The following is a 13,942-nucleotide window of genomic DNA, read 5'->3' on the forward strand; positions in this document are numbered from 1 at the left end:
AGAAACCAATTAATAAACGCGTTTAGAAATTTCTTTTCCAGCTTTCGTAATTTCTTCGAATGTTAAAATATCCGAAAATCAAGATTATCCAACGACTCGGCCGGTTGATCACCACAGACCATCGTTGCCCAATTTTCTACACGAAAAACACGACTCGTGACTCATCGCGGGAAATTTTTCTCGAGCGGAGAATTTCGTCTCTAGAATTTCATAAATTCTGTAATTCCGACGGCACGACAAGTATTTCGCAAAAAGGAACGACCTTCGAACGATTCGAGGTATCGAAAGGAGGAGAGACTCATCTCGTTAGTGTCCGCTCTACCGTCCAACAAGATGCATTTGTTCTTAAGCGACGTCTCGTTCCTTCTTTACAACACTGGCACTGGTCTTCCAGATGCGAAGCTGACGGAAACACTTCTCGCGTGAACGAGTTGGGAATTTCAGTGTCGTCCGAGGTAAGAGTGGCGATTCTCACGGATTTTTGTCATTTTCTTTCTTTCTTTCTTTCTTTCTTTTTTTTCAATGATATTGCAATTACAAATGTATCTTTATTTGTATGGATGTTCGATTTTGTAGAGGAATTTAGATTCTTATTTTATATGTAAATTCTGTATCTTCGATATTGGCCGACGAATTCTTCTTGTTCAAAGATATACAAAGATTCGAACATTGAAACATTCGACAATACGAAAAGACGTGCTCTTTTTATATTATTTTTGATTGTGAAAAATTGTTAATTCTTCTTAAATACTTAATTTTTATAATTGACCGGCAGAATTGTACGAAAAGCTTGATTCAATGAAATTTATTCGAGGTAATCACTTGTTTTGTATTCCTCTATCCAATCTCTAATTATACAAACTTTTCACCGACATCTTTCAATACACCGTTTATCCTACTTGGCATTCTTTTGTCTCTCACAAACAAACAACGTTTAACCAACATATGCAACGCCGCTGTACGAATAAAAAATGACTTTCCAATTTCTCTCTCTCTCTCTCTCTCTCTCTCTCTCTCTCTCTCTCTCTCTCTCTCTCTCTCTCTCTCTCTCTCTCTCTTCGTTATAGTGACCAAATTTCTAAACTAGTAGGTCAAAGGACCCAACGTCGTTCACTGTTTCGTGAACGATTGCGTAAGAATAAATCTGACCACGTTTTATTATACAATACTATTATCGAAACACGAGAGGGAGATTCGTTGTCTCGAATTTTTCTCCCAAGCAAATCATCCAACAATTACGTAAATAACGTGTATGAATCGACGTTCGCTCGAGATAATTTTACTGAAAAGAAAAGGAAGAAAAAAATATGCATTTTTGATCGACGGAATAATTTATCCTTTTTTTTTTTTACACGCTGCCGCAAGAGATATTCGACTTCGTGATCGAAAATGCGTGTCGTTTATTTGAACCGAATAACCCGCTCCACGAATCGCGAATTGGAAAATTATATCGATTGTTTCCTCTGCCAGGTTTCCAGATAGCACGCGACGGGGCAACAAGGAGTTGCATAAGGGGACGAACTCGAGGAATTGCGCAATACGTGTATTTGTCCGAGGCAAATAGAAGAGTGAGTAGAAACAAACGATTCGAGGGGGAAATGTGGCTCGTTAATGCGTGGAATCGACGATGAAAGTCACAGATACGCGCGTATATCGGGATTTTGATGACCTCGTTCTCTCCAAGGATCGATGCACTAGAAAGATGCGAGTTAAAATATGATGAGAAGGCTTCCAAAATCGCGAAACGATACTTTTAATTCAATTCAACGAATTGGATCACGATCGAAAAAAATAAATCTGGCGGCGATTTGGTGTTTGTTCTTTTCCCTTTTTCAAAATTTTCTTCCACCCTCGAAATTTGGAAATTACGACGCTCGGAGAAACTATTACCGAGAACTTCTTTGTTTCAATACGGTATTTATTACGAGAAAGCATAGAACTAATCTCTCTCCTAAAATTTTCTCCTAATTCCGCGATGAGAGTCACTGAGATCCGCAACAGGTGGATAACCGCGCGTTGCGTAACAAATACACACGTACAGATACGTACGAGAGAGATTTGAAAGAAAACGCCCATATATAAAATTCGGATGACTCAATTGCGTGTCGCAACAAAGTCTTTTGCTTTTCCGATTCTATCGGTAACGATGGACAAAGAAGGAGAAAATTTTGAAAGCTCTCGTCTCCTCGCATTTTGTAATTCTTTATTGCGAAACGAAAACGGGCCAATCAGACCGCGAAGGTAAAGTAAAAACAGTTAATCGTACAGTTGCTCTTATCTCGCCTTCTCTTCTTCTCTTCCTCCTGGGAATTATGACAAATTATGACGAGCAAAATTCGTGGAATGAACATTGAAGCGACAAGGAAATTCATTGCCACCGGATAATTCGTTAATTTCCACGATCGAGCGAAGAATGAATCATGGATCAGGAGAAATAAAATCGAAACGAGAGTTTCGAGGAAGCACGTGGCCGTCGCGGCCGAGTGAAAGTGAAACACGGTCCACCACGTGGTCCTGACGTTGCACCCGACTACGAGTGTCAGCTTTGATCCTCGAGCAGCCACGCGGTTCTTGTCGAATCGAGGTTTCGTCGAAAAACCGCGTTAAAGTGTTTCCTCTCATCCCACGTAAGAGAAGAAAGACGAGAGAAGGAAGAATAGATCGAAATTGGCCGTCGAGCGGAATGCAAGAATCGGTTCACCTCCTTTCACATGCTCGCATAATCGGCGATAACTCGTGCAACTTTTATAGAAAGTCTCGTACGGTACAGTTACCAGTTTGATCGCGGCAAGAGAAGAAAACGTTTGCGGAATATTTAGAAATTTTGATTAGTGGCCATATAATCGTTTACATATAAATAAATGTGTATATCATTTTCCTGCTGTCGTTAAAGTAAAAGTTATTCCGGTGAAACGGAATTACAACGTTTTAAAGATCGTTCGCAATTCACCTACGTGATCCAACAACAGAAATATGGTATATTCGACGTTTTACAAACGATCTCGACGGTAATTACCAAGGATATCGATATAATTTCACTCGATCGACGATTTCACTTAATTTCACAATTCAATTTCAAAATTCTTTCCAATCACGTATTATAAATGGAATCTAATAAATAAAACGCGCAGTCTCGATCCAGAGTTAATTACTAATCGCTCGGTTTTCGAAAAATCCGCGACAAAAATATCTATGCAACGTCTTTGGAGCTCTGCTACAAAACAAAGGCTACTGGATAATTACTTTCCTTCTTAAAAAAAACGACTTTGCCAATAGCCCGTGACGAACACCAAAAACGACCCATTGCGACAGATCCGAAATTCGTGGGCCGATCGTCCATTTCGAAACCGATTCGAACATGGTTGCTAGCCAATTCCCTACACGCACGAGGTCGTAACACGTGAAACGTGAAAATGGAGCACGGGTCTAAACCACCGATGATTCAAAATTTCGATGGCCGGTCGCGTGGACAGTCGCGACCGATCTTTCTCCAAGTTTCCACCTGCTCGACCAGTCTCGATCGAACCGGGTAAAACTCTTTCCTTCGATCTGGTTTATCTATAATATCCTCCTCCTCCTCCTCCTCCCGTCCAGTGTGTCGAAAAGTGGAAGAAGTGAAAGTGCTCGAACAATCGGTGCTCGCACAAATTTCCCGCCAATACCCTCGAGAAAAGCAAAGTGACTCTCTGCCTGGCTTCCTTCGACAGAAATGCGCGGAGAACGCTCGAGCTTATAAATGCTTCCGTGCAGGACTTTCCAGGAAGTTCCCGTAAGTTCGAGCAGGTTGGCCAATCGGCAGATAGAAGATTTAGAAGCTTAAATCTTTCTAGATACGGTGGGAATACGAATCGCCTCGTTAGTCGCATTTTTCTCGCATTTTCCTGGCGAACAATCGCTTACGTGATGGGAATCACGCGGATAAGTTCGAGCGTTTCGCGTGTCGAGTAGTCATTTCACGATTTCCTCCGACTCCTTTTCACGAATTCCGCTTCGGTGGCTTCGCGTCGAACTGCATGCCGAATCCAGCCCGTAGCTGGAAACGTTGCTGGAAGCGTCTCGAAAGTACGTAAATTTTATTCGTGTCCACGATGGATTCTATGATCGATTACTTTGATTGCAGATGCGGGCATCCTCGATCGAGTTACTGGTCGTCGGCTTGTCGCTACTGCGCTTCGTCGATCCTCTTCGCAACGATAACGTTCAGAGGTCTTATTCGGTGAGCTATGACTCGTCTCTTCCTTTTATATCGCATCCGAGCGTGTATAACGTTCGCGAAGGATACGATTCCTCGAGCATCGACGAGCGTTTGCCACGCGTGACGAACGAAGAGAAGAAAATTGTTGGCGGTTTGGATTCGTCGAGTTATCCTGAAAGAATATCGGAAGCGATATTTCTGCCGATACCCGCTATACCGACGGAGTATCGAGATTATGGGTTGAATTATGATCGTTCAACGAAGGAAGATGAGATAAATCTCAAAGAGGAGGATAAAGGGAGTAGCTCGATCGAGAGAGAAATTATAGAAAAAATGAAAATCCTCGATAAATTTTTATCCGAAGATGCAAAGGATCTTGATGTGAACGGAATCGAGGATAATATCATCCCTGAAGAGTCGAAGAGAGTCGTCAGAGAGGTGAAGAAGCAGAAGCCAGGATTCTTTTGGACTCTGGCGAAACTCACGTTTGAGGTGAAGTTTACGCGTGATTCATCTTTCGTTTGAGACTGGTAATAAAATAAATTCCATTCCTTTTCAGATGATCAACGACACGAAATCGGCGATCAAGCAGATCAGTGACATTATCAACAACAGTATAGCGCCAGATTCGGCCACTCAGAGTACGATGACGAAGGCGTCTTTGATGGCTTCACAATCGAAGAGCAATGAAACGACCAATCTGAACGCAACAGATGCGCCTACGACCACCACGCAACCCACCTTGACCAGAGACGGTTTGCAGAAATTAATCAGGCGAAACGTGCTGGGCCTCGTTAGACTTTTCAACATTGAATGGAACGATGCTCTGAATGTAAGACAATTTTTTCAATTTATTCCTCGCTTCTTGGTGAAAATTTCCTTCTGAATGCTTGCACATCGTTTGCTTTTTTCTTTTTTTTTGAGATTTATTAGTTCGTTTGACTCCTCGTGCTCGATGGATGAGTGTTCAATCGAATTTATGAGACGCGAATGGGATTAAATTGCTATCCAAATTGTTAAAAATTGAATATTTCGTAGAATCTCTTCTTTAACGTGTTAGATTGAATCACATGAAGTTGTCAATTTTAGAATAAATGACAATCAACTGCGACTTGGAAACTTAACCTATATTTTGCTTAGCATATTTTATATATGTTAATCTTCTATATTTGTTTCGTGTGATAAATTCTTTTTTGTATCGGTTTAACTGTTTTTTGAAAAGGGTACGGATTGAGAATATTATTCCTATAACGAGTTGAAATTTGACCACAGTGCAGCCTGAAGCATATCGAAATATTAGGTTAGCTTTCGAAGAAAATTCTACCTTCAACGAGAGAATTGTTTGATGATGATTTCAGATCTGAAAATGAAAATCTTGACTTCTCTTGAAAATGAGATCTCAAGATAGATTCATATTAAACAAAGATAAATTGAAAGTCAAAGTGGAAGCAAAGTTAGACGTATTTTCAATGATATTTGGATGCAATGGGTAAAGTGAAAAATTAGAAAAGGAGAATTAAAAGTTGCGGCGTTTGTGCTGAATAGCTCAAAATAATTTTTGAATTATAATTTGTGACAAAAAATAGATACTATACGATTGTGGTTCTGTAAAGACAATAATTTATTATTCTTTTCTAAAGCAAGGAGACATCATAATACAACATTCTATTGTCAAAAAATTATGCATGACACGCTCGACTGCATACAAATTATTCTAAACAAAAATTAGCTGAATCGAAATATGAAATCTTAATCCATTCACTCACCAGATATTTCACCAACTTGTTTATCACTTGTTTCGCCATTTACAGTTGTTTTTAAAAAATACTTTGATTGAACAAAGATTATAGTTTCGAAAATACATTGTTTTTCCGACCAACAAAAATGACAATTTCATGTAGTACGATCTAATATTATATCTCCTATGTTTATCAGAGGCTCAAAGAACAATTTCTCTCATTTAAATTATTTTAAATTTCTGATTATTTTCCATTGGATCTTCGATCCATTTCTATTGTAAATTAATTAATAAAATATTAACATTTGTATATCCTCTTTCCAGCAATCGGAAACGAACGTGAAAGAGTTTCAGAAGAATCTAGGAAACCAGGTGGGCCTTTATCTTCGCGATAATCCAGAGGCGTACAAGGACATTTAGAGAATATTCTTTTTCTACAACGATCCTTAGTATCCATTCTCGTAGCACGTAGTTAGCAAAGACTGAAATTTTTATTTTATAAAATTATTATTATTTATAAAACTGTGGTTTTCCAATCCACAAGAACGTGTAATTATTTTTTTTTTTTTTACCATCCGATTTTTTAAATCAAAGTTGAAAGTAAATTTCAAATTGTCATAAAAACGACTCGAGAATGACTCGAAAAGTTTATTGTAAAAGTAAAAGAGGCGAGCACGATCGAGAAACGTTTCAAAAACGCTCACAAAAGATCTTACATCACCTAGTAAAGATCATCGTCCGATATTTATGTAACGCCAGACCTCACGCGCTCGGATAATCGGTGAAAGAGGAAGAAGGCCTGTTAGGGATAAGGCGCGAATTCGAGAAAACGGTTGCGGTGAATAGAAAGCACGATTGGCGGGTTTCGATTGGTCCATACGAGGCGTGGGATCACTCGATTCGCTCATATATGTGGATCACGGAGACGAGTCAGAAACTGTGTGAGCGATCAGTGCGCTCTTCTGTGCCAATCGCGAAAGTCTGGCTTCTTACACCTGTAAACGAGGGTTGTAGATATATATATATATATAAATCATAGTAAGTATAACGTGCGTTAATTTTTGCATATTCGATAAGTCGTTACGAGTAATTTATAGTTTCGATTATTAAAATTTATTCGTTGTAAAATACGTAAGAAAAATTGGATCGTTAAATAAAATGGATGTCGTAAATTAAGTTATTGGTTAATCGTTGAGTATAAATTTTACAAATGTAAATTTTTTTTGAAAAAAGAGGGGGGGGAGATCGTTTCAAAATATGATCCTCGTTATTCAAGTCTATTGAAAGTAGGCTTCTTGAATATTATTAATATTTTATCGAAACTAGATTTCTAAAGATCATGTTAATTATACGATGACCCAATAATAATTCTATTTACGATGTTCGCGTATGCAAAAATAACACGATCTCTGGGGGAAGAGAGAAAAGGCGGGGCTGAAAATCAAGATTACGTGGAATAGAGAGGATCAATATGTGTTGGATCCTATGGTGATTGGTCGATCCGCACTCGAGGGATCCTGAAATCATCCTTATAGACCAGAGGATCGTCGACACGTCTCGTAGTTCGCGGATCAAGAAGCTCGGTGGACTGAAGTCAAAATTTATGGCAATGTTTGCGATCGGTTTCCTTGTTATTAACGTCATCGTTTACGCGGTTGCCTCGCAAGCGGTAAGTTATTTTTGTGGATTAGAAAATTGAAAAATTTAAATTCAGAGTCGATATTGATATTTTGAAAACAAAAAAAAGAGAGAGAGAGAGAGAGAGAAACGCTAACGTGATGTATTTTTAATTTTTTTACTACGTGAAAATAGAAACGTGATAAAAGCGTAACAAAAATAACAATAAACACATGTTTGCTTAAAACAACGCACGCTGACATTTCGATTATCGGTTGTCAAGCGGGATATCATTCGACGTTCTTTATATGTAGAAAAGAGAAAGCCGTCGAGAAAATTATTCCCCGCCCGTATTTATACAACTTCACAATGGCATTTTTCCTAATGTGGATAAATTTTATACTCTAATAATATATTTTGGCCATTTCTCCACCCACGTATATACTTATCTTGAACTTATTATTTCAGCCGATCCTCCATCGAGTAAGGCGACAAGATTTTTCAAACAAAGATGATCGAGTGATAGACAAGATTCTTAACGTGAGTTGTAAAAATGCTCAATCTCTTTTCTTCCCGTTTAATTTTCAACAAAATTTAATTACCTCCAGATACCGATTACGGCGATCAAGCAAACTGCGACCGCGGCACAATCGTTCAATCCGGATAATTCTCAGACGATCGACAACGTGTTCAAGGTATCGCGCTTGCTTAATCCATCCTATCGATTTTTATATTATCCTAAACACGAATCTTTCGTAGATTCCCGTTTCGACTTTGGAAGCTGTTGGAACCCTCGTTAAGGCGACGTCCGAGCAAAGACGACGGAATACAGACGAGGCGCAACGAATAAGACAGGAGAGAAGAGAGAGAATATCGGCCCAAAGGGAACGGCAGAGATTTCAAAGAGAGCAATTGCAACAACAACGCGTGAAACAGCAACTCGTGAAGAAGAGCATCAAAAATAATAATAATAACAACAAAGATCCTTTCGGCTTGAACACGTTGTCTCTGTTGTTTAACAATCACGGCGTCCTAGGAAGTATTCAAGGGACGTTTGACGGTTACAAAGGTGGTCAAGGTATTAATAATTCGCCTCTAATTCGAAATTAAATATTCAAAAAAAAAATATAGTTCTTCCACGTGAGATAATTTTGTAGAAATTCACGGAGGTCAAGGGGGTTACGAAGTTCACGAAGACGTGGAAGAAGATACGAATTATTCCTGGCACGAAATCACGGCCGGTACGTTTTCCGATTCTCGGCCAACCAGCGCGCAGAATAAGATCGCCGTTAAGGACGAAGTACCAAGCGATCATCCTTACGAACAAATACAGAACAAGATAGCTCCAAACAGCAAAGGGGATAGATCGCGTCACGAACAAGATCCCCCACTTCAGAACAAAATTGCACCCAAGTCGAACAGGATATCGTTCAGATCGTAATATTAATTTTAAAGTAACGAGTAAATAGAATTCTTTTTTTCACGAAAATTTGAACGTACGTGATCATTAGGTTTGAGTGGAGCAATGTATCACTCGTTTCTATTGGCTAATTTTCGCGGTAATCGGCAGCCGATAAGTACGTGAGTCACGTCGCGAGTGTTTATGCAAATGGACGAAATGACAGAACGAATGAGAAAGTAAGTTGCAGGAAAATTCATTCTGTCATTCTCGATCTTCGAATTTTCTCGATCTCTTGTTCGACCCACGAATCTCGGAGTCACGGCGAAAAATTGCGCCTGCTGTGAACGTTAAAATGCGCGCCGAGTCGTTGCCGCGATACGGAAAACATTTTGAATGTAGCATCACTCATGAATAACGAGAAGCGACCAACTTATATATTATGCATTGGATATTCGAATAAAATTCTTCTTCCCCTTCTTTTTTTTTTTTTCTTTTTCTTTTTCTCTCTGCGCACGATTGATATTCCATTGGATCCCTGACGAGGAGGAAGATGGGCGCATATTAGATGAGCGAAAAATAATTTTAAAGAAATATGGGATCCGTTTCTCTGCGAACAATTACGTTTTTTACGATAAATGCAAAGCATCATGAATAAATCTATGATAAATGGTAATTAATTCGCGATGGAATATTAAATTGTTTCCATGATATTGTGATTTCTTTGCACTTATTTGAAACGTATCGCGTTCACAAGGTTAAATGATTCATATGGATTAGTAATCGTCTGAAAAAAAAAAAAAAGAAATAAATAAATAAAATGCATTTTCCGATTTTAAACGTTTTTAAACGCGATATTATATTTGCGGAACATGTTGGTTAAAAGTATTATTTTCGGATAATTGTAATTCTGAAAATATAGGATATACGATAATGATATGCGCAAAATTATTCGTTAAAAAATATATATATATATATATTTTATGATTTGAATGTTTGAACGGGAAAAAGTAATTTATCAATTTAACCGAATAAAAAAAGAATTATTCGTGTACAAATAATTTAAATTTTCTTTCTTTCAAAGTTTATACATCGAAGAAACGAATAAACATTCCAACGTTTGATTCAACTTTGATACAGGAAGTTATCTAACATTGCTTCTCATTTTTTCTTTTTTTTTTAATTCGTTATAACTTTGGCGTCATTCGTGCCCATTTAAAACACATTTATTAATCACTCCATTAATATTACCTTTTTTGCCGCGAATAAGATTGTATTTTTCCGATACGTAATATATTTCTAAGTATATTTCAATTCGGATTGTCATCGTCTTAATAATCTTTCTCCCGAAATTTCCGATTAAACAGAGGATAAAACGAAAATCATGCATCATTTTAAGATGACAAATGCGACTTTTGCTTTAAAAATATATTTCATACACCTGAACGTGTACGTAGAATGCGAAACGGTACGTCGACACTTTGTTCCGCTTGCAAAGCCCGAAGAAGGAAATGAATGCCCATTGTTCCCGATCGGTCGTGTCGTCCTTGACCCCCGCAATCATAGTTCATTCGACGAACGAATCGAACAAATCTACGATCGGTTCTCGTCGCGCAGCCGAAGAGACTGCCTCGAGACTGGCTCGTTCGTCGGCTACGTCACAGTTTATCCCTTCCCGAAGAGAAGGTGAGATGTCTTCGAGGTCTTTTTGAGAAATCGGTGGTAAATGCGTTAGCCTGCCGGTTGCTCGGCTCAGTCAGAAACAGAGATGCTGTGCAACAAGATTGATCTTGCGTTCGTGTTTGGTTTACTCGCGTTTGTACACGGGATGCCTGCAGAGAGTAACGAGAGGGTGAGTATTTTCGAACACAATTACAATTACGATCCATTTTTGTTTTCACTCGTCGATGATCGGTGAAGTTCGGTATTTTCGACGATCGGATGCTTAAAGTTTTCATCGCGTTTTCATTACGACGATTTATCAAATTTGCGACGAATCGTAGCCACGGTGTCTGTGAAATCGATCCTTTTCGAAATTGCAAATCATTTGTTTTGTACAAACGAGTCTCTTTACTTTCTAACTTCGTCGAGAGTGACGTGACGCTAATTAAAGTAACATCTAAGCTTTCCTTTTCTATCGGAACGGTGATGTGAAAAGGAAAAAAAGAAAAAAAAAAAAAGAAAAAAGAATGGGATCGAAAAGAAAATGTAATGATACACATAGGTATGGGAAGAATAATGAAAATGGAGAAAAGTGATGACGGAACGGGTGTTAGGTAATGGACAGACGCAACTACGAGAAAGGAGTGCGGAAGTGCTGTTACATTAGAATGATTACTACGATGACTTTCAAGCTATTTATCCAATTATTTCGTTAATGTTCACGATTAATGTTTCCTCGAGCATATATAAGTTTAATGAAATCGTTGTAATGATAATTCCTTATCGAAAAGCAATTTCAATTTCGTGAAAACGAAAACTAAAACAGATGAATAATTATGCATAAAAAAAAAAAAACAATTTGTAAATTTTCAATTTCAATTGCACGTTACATTATATATCTCTATAGTTTTTGTACTATAATTTTTGCACCATTATCAGTCGTTATATATAAGTAAGTAAGCAATGTCGTTTCAATAACATTAACATTAACACGTGTATACAATAATAAACACTAATAAAGCATTGTGTAATCGTAAATTGTACCGTTGATTGCAAGAAGAGCCGGAAGATGGAAAATCGTCAATCTCTATATATTTTTCGAAAAGCAACAGTTCATTGATATCGAAAATTTTGTAAATTTCGAAGATGCAACAATGAAATTTAATTATATTTATATTTATATAAAAGAATTTATAAAAAAAAAAAAAAAGAACTAGAGAATCTAATTAAATATTTTGCCCAAAAGGAGTTCTCCTTGCCCATCCAACATACAATTATAATTCCTCCTTGATTATCCAAACACCTATATTTCTGACAATATAAACGACATTCACCTGTATAATTGAAATTATCTAACATTTCAAAAATCTTCCCGATCTTTCGAATGATTCCTCGACGAAAATTCCTAACCGATTCGAGTAAAATATCGCGACCAGACCTTTCAATAACATTAATTTCCGCAGCTTCCGCTGATTCAGTTCACCAACGGTGGGATCCGATTCAACTTCGCGGGCTACCACGCTGCAGCCGGCCTAGGCGGTCTTCTGACCGGGTCGAACACGGGCGGTGGTCTCCACGCGAGCGTAGGGACGCCATGGGGTGGGCATGCGGCTGCTGGTTTGGGCGGGACACTCAATGGCGACAATGCGAATGCTGGCCAGTATCACCTTGTTATACTTTTTAAAGAAGTAGGAAACACTCGTGTAAAACACGTATATTCGACGAGCAGGGGGAGGGCTTTATGCGAGAGCCGGGCTTGGAAACGGGAGACACGAAGCCGCGGCCGGATTAGGCGGCGCGCTGGACGGAAGTGGAAGATCGGCGCCCGTTAGGGGAGGCCTGGTCGCCGGCGCCACGACCGGAACCCGTGGACTTGGATTCACGGCTGGGGAAATCCCTAGAGATTTATTCGGTGCTCGACCGAGCGATGGGCCGAGCGATGGAAAAGGAAATAATGGGAAAGGGGCGAGCGATGGAAAAGATGGAGAAGGAAGTAATGGGAAAGGGGCGAGCAGAGGCACGTCGCATATTCAAATAATCTCCCGTTCGGGAAAGGATTCGAAGAAGGAGAAAAAGGTTTGTCCGATTATCCTGAATTTGTGTCGTTTTATATTAAAAAAAAAAAAAAAAAATATGGAATAACTCGTTTGCTGCTTGTAGAAGAATGAAATATCTACGGAGGACGGGAAACAAGAAGGTGATTCCTCTTCGTCGAATAAAGAGGTAAATCATAAGTTAGTGGGTTTATACTAGTGGGTTTAACTAATGCGTGAATACAATTATGTCAGATACGCCAAGTATTGCCCATCGAATCGGCGCCTCTCGCCCAATTAGCCCCTGTTTTATCCAACGAGGCGAGCGAAATCGTGCAAGATGGTATGAATTCGATCGACATAATCGTTTCGACGAATCGTTGCGACACTCGTTTTCTTTACTTTTCACGCGATTTCCAGATGCTGTTCCTCGTCGAGGCAGATTGTTTCAGAGGAGAAGGCTGAGGGGATCTAAAACGAAGATGATAATGGAGGAGAATGCGGGAGAAGATCAAAACAACGCGAATATTCATAAGCGTCAGACGATTTATTACTCGGACAAACCTGATTCCTCGGACGGAAGAACGATGACGATACCGAGTGAGAACAACAACGGCTTCTTCGATGATATTTTTCAGGTAGAGAAGTAGTCTACCACGTCTCCTCTATTTTGTCTTGGAAAAAATGTTTTAGAAAAGCGAAAACAGTTTGAGTTTAAATTTTCTAATTTTTTTGCTACTGCTTTTAATTTTTATCTTTAATTCTTTTAATTCTTGCAGATACCAATATCAACTCTAAACGCTGTAAACCGGTTCTTAAACAATAGTTCTGGTTAATTCAACTTTCGTGTAAATGTTCGTTTCTCGTATTTTATATTTACAATTAACGATAACGAAATATAATTATTTTAAGAGGATAGTAAATGATAATTCCTCGAAAGTTTCTTAATAAAATATATCATATAAATATAATTAAGTCTTAGCCTTCCGATTTTTTCGATTCCGATTTAAAATTTATCATAAGCCAATTTGAAGTGATTTTTCATTCTAAATTTTATATATTTTATTAATAAAAAGACTGGTTGATTGTTATTATTTCTTATACAGTGTAGAAAATAAATATGTGTACATCCAATTAAATATATTTCTTATCTGATTCAACGTTACATTATATATTCAACGTATCCTATTGTACAAATTTACGTTTCTATTATGTAAAAAAGAAAAAAAAACCGATAAATTGCGATAAATTAAATTGCAATGTTTGACAAAACTGGGGATAATAATAGCTTGACGTTT

The 13,942-nt window shown here is 38.3% G+C and overlaps 3 protein-coding genes across 5 annotated transcripts; all 3 read left to right on the plus strand.

The window, feature by feature from the left end:
• Window positions 1–280: 280 nt before the first annotated feature.
• On the plus strand, window positions 281–6,538 carry LOC100870517 (uncharacterized). Of its 3 annotated transcripts, XM_086906763.1 has the most exons (5): window positions 281–455; window positions 1,471–1,568; window positions 4,121–4,687; window positions 4,755–5,027; window positions 6,258–6,538. In XM_086906763.1, exons 3-5 carry the CDS (start codon window positions 4,121–4,123, stop codon window positions 6,351–6,353), a joined length of 936 nt encoding a protein of 311 aa, XP_086762889.1. In that variant the 5' UTR covers window positions 281–455; window positions 1,471–1,568; the 3' UTR covers window positions 6,354–6,538. The 3 variants fall into 3 exon arrangements, with proteins under 3 accessions (XP_086762889.1, XP_086762888.1, XP_086762890.1); XM_086906762.1 differs by lacking the exon at window positions 1,471–1,568 and having other exon boundaries at window positions 298–455; XM_086906764.1 differs by lacking the exons at window positions 281–455; window positions 1,471–1,568 and adding an exon at window positions 3,739–4,062.
• Window positions 6,539–6,735: 197 nt separating this feature from the next.
• LOC100870401 (uncharacterized) lies at window positions 6,736–9,429 on the plus strand. Its single transcript, XM_012490983.3, has 5 exons — window positions 6,736–7,602; window positions 8,019–8,090; window positions 8,159–8,245; window positions 8,310–8,628; window positions 8,708–9,429. The coding sequence occupies exons 1-5, from the start codon at window positions 7,537–7,539 to the stop codon at window positions 8,989–8,991; spliced, it is 828 nt and encodes a 275-aa protein (XP_012346437.2). The 5' UTR covers window positions 6,736–7,536; the 3' UTR covers window positions 8,992–9,429.
• Window positions 9,430–10,550: 1,121 nt separating this feature from the next.
• Window positions 10,551–13,804, plus strand: LOC100870285 (uncharacterized). Its single transcript, XM_012490997.3, has 7 exons — window positions 10,551–10,801; window positions 12,075–12,267; window positions 12,341–12,687; window positions 12,772–12,834; window positions 12,900–12,987; window positions 13,065–13,282; window positions 13,424–13,804. Exons 1-7 carry the CDS (start codon window positions 10,718–10,720, stop codon window positions 13,478–13,480), a joined length of 1,050 nt encoding a protein of 349 aa, XP_012346451.2. The 5' UTR covers window positions 10,551–10,717; the 3' UTR covers window positions 13,481–13,804.
• The last annotated feature ends 138 nt before the right edge of the window (window positions 13,805–13,942 follow it).

This window comes from Apis florea, unplaced genomic scaffold, assembly GCF_048593485.1.
Source record: "Apis florea isolate Af1SG1 unplaced genomic scaffold, ASM4859348v1 contig_2495_pilon, whole genome shotgun sequence".
Taxonomy (NCBI): Eukaryota; Metazoa; Arthropoda; class Insecta; order Hymenoptera; family Apidae; genus Apis; species Apis florea.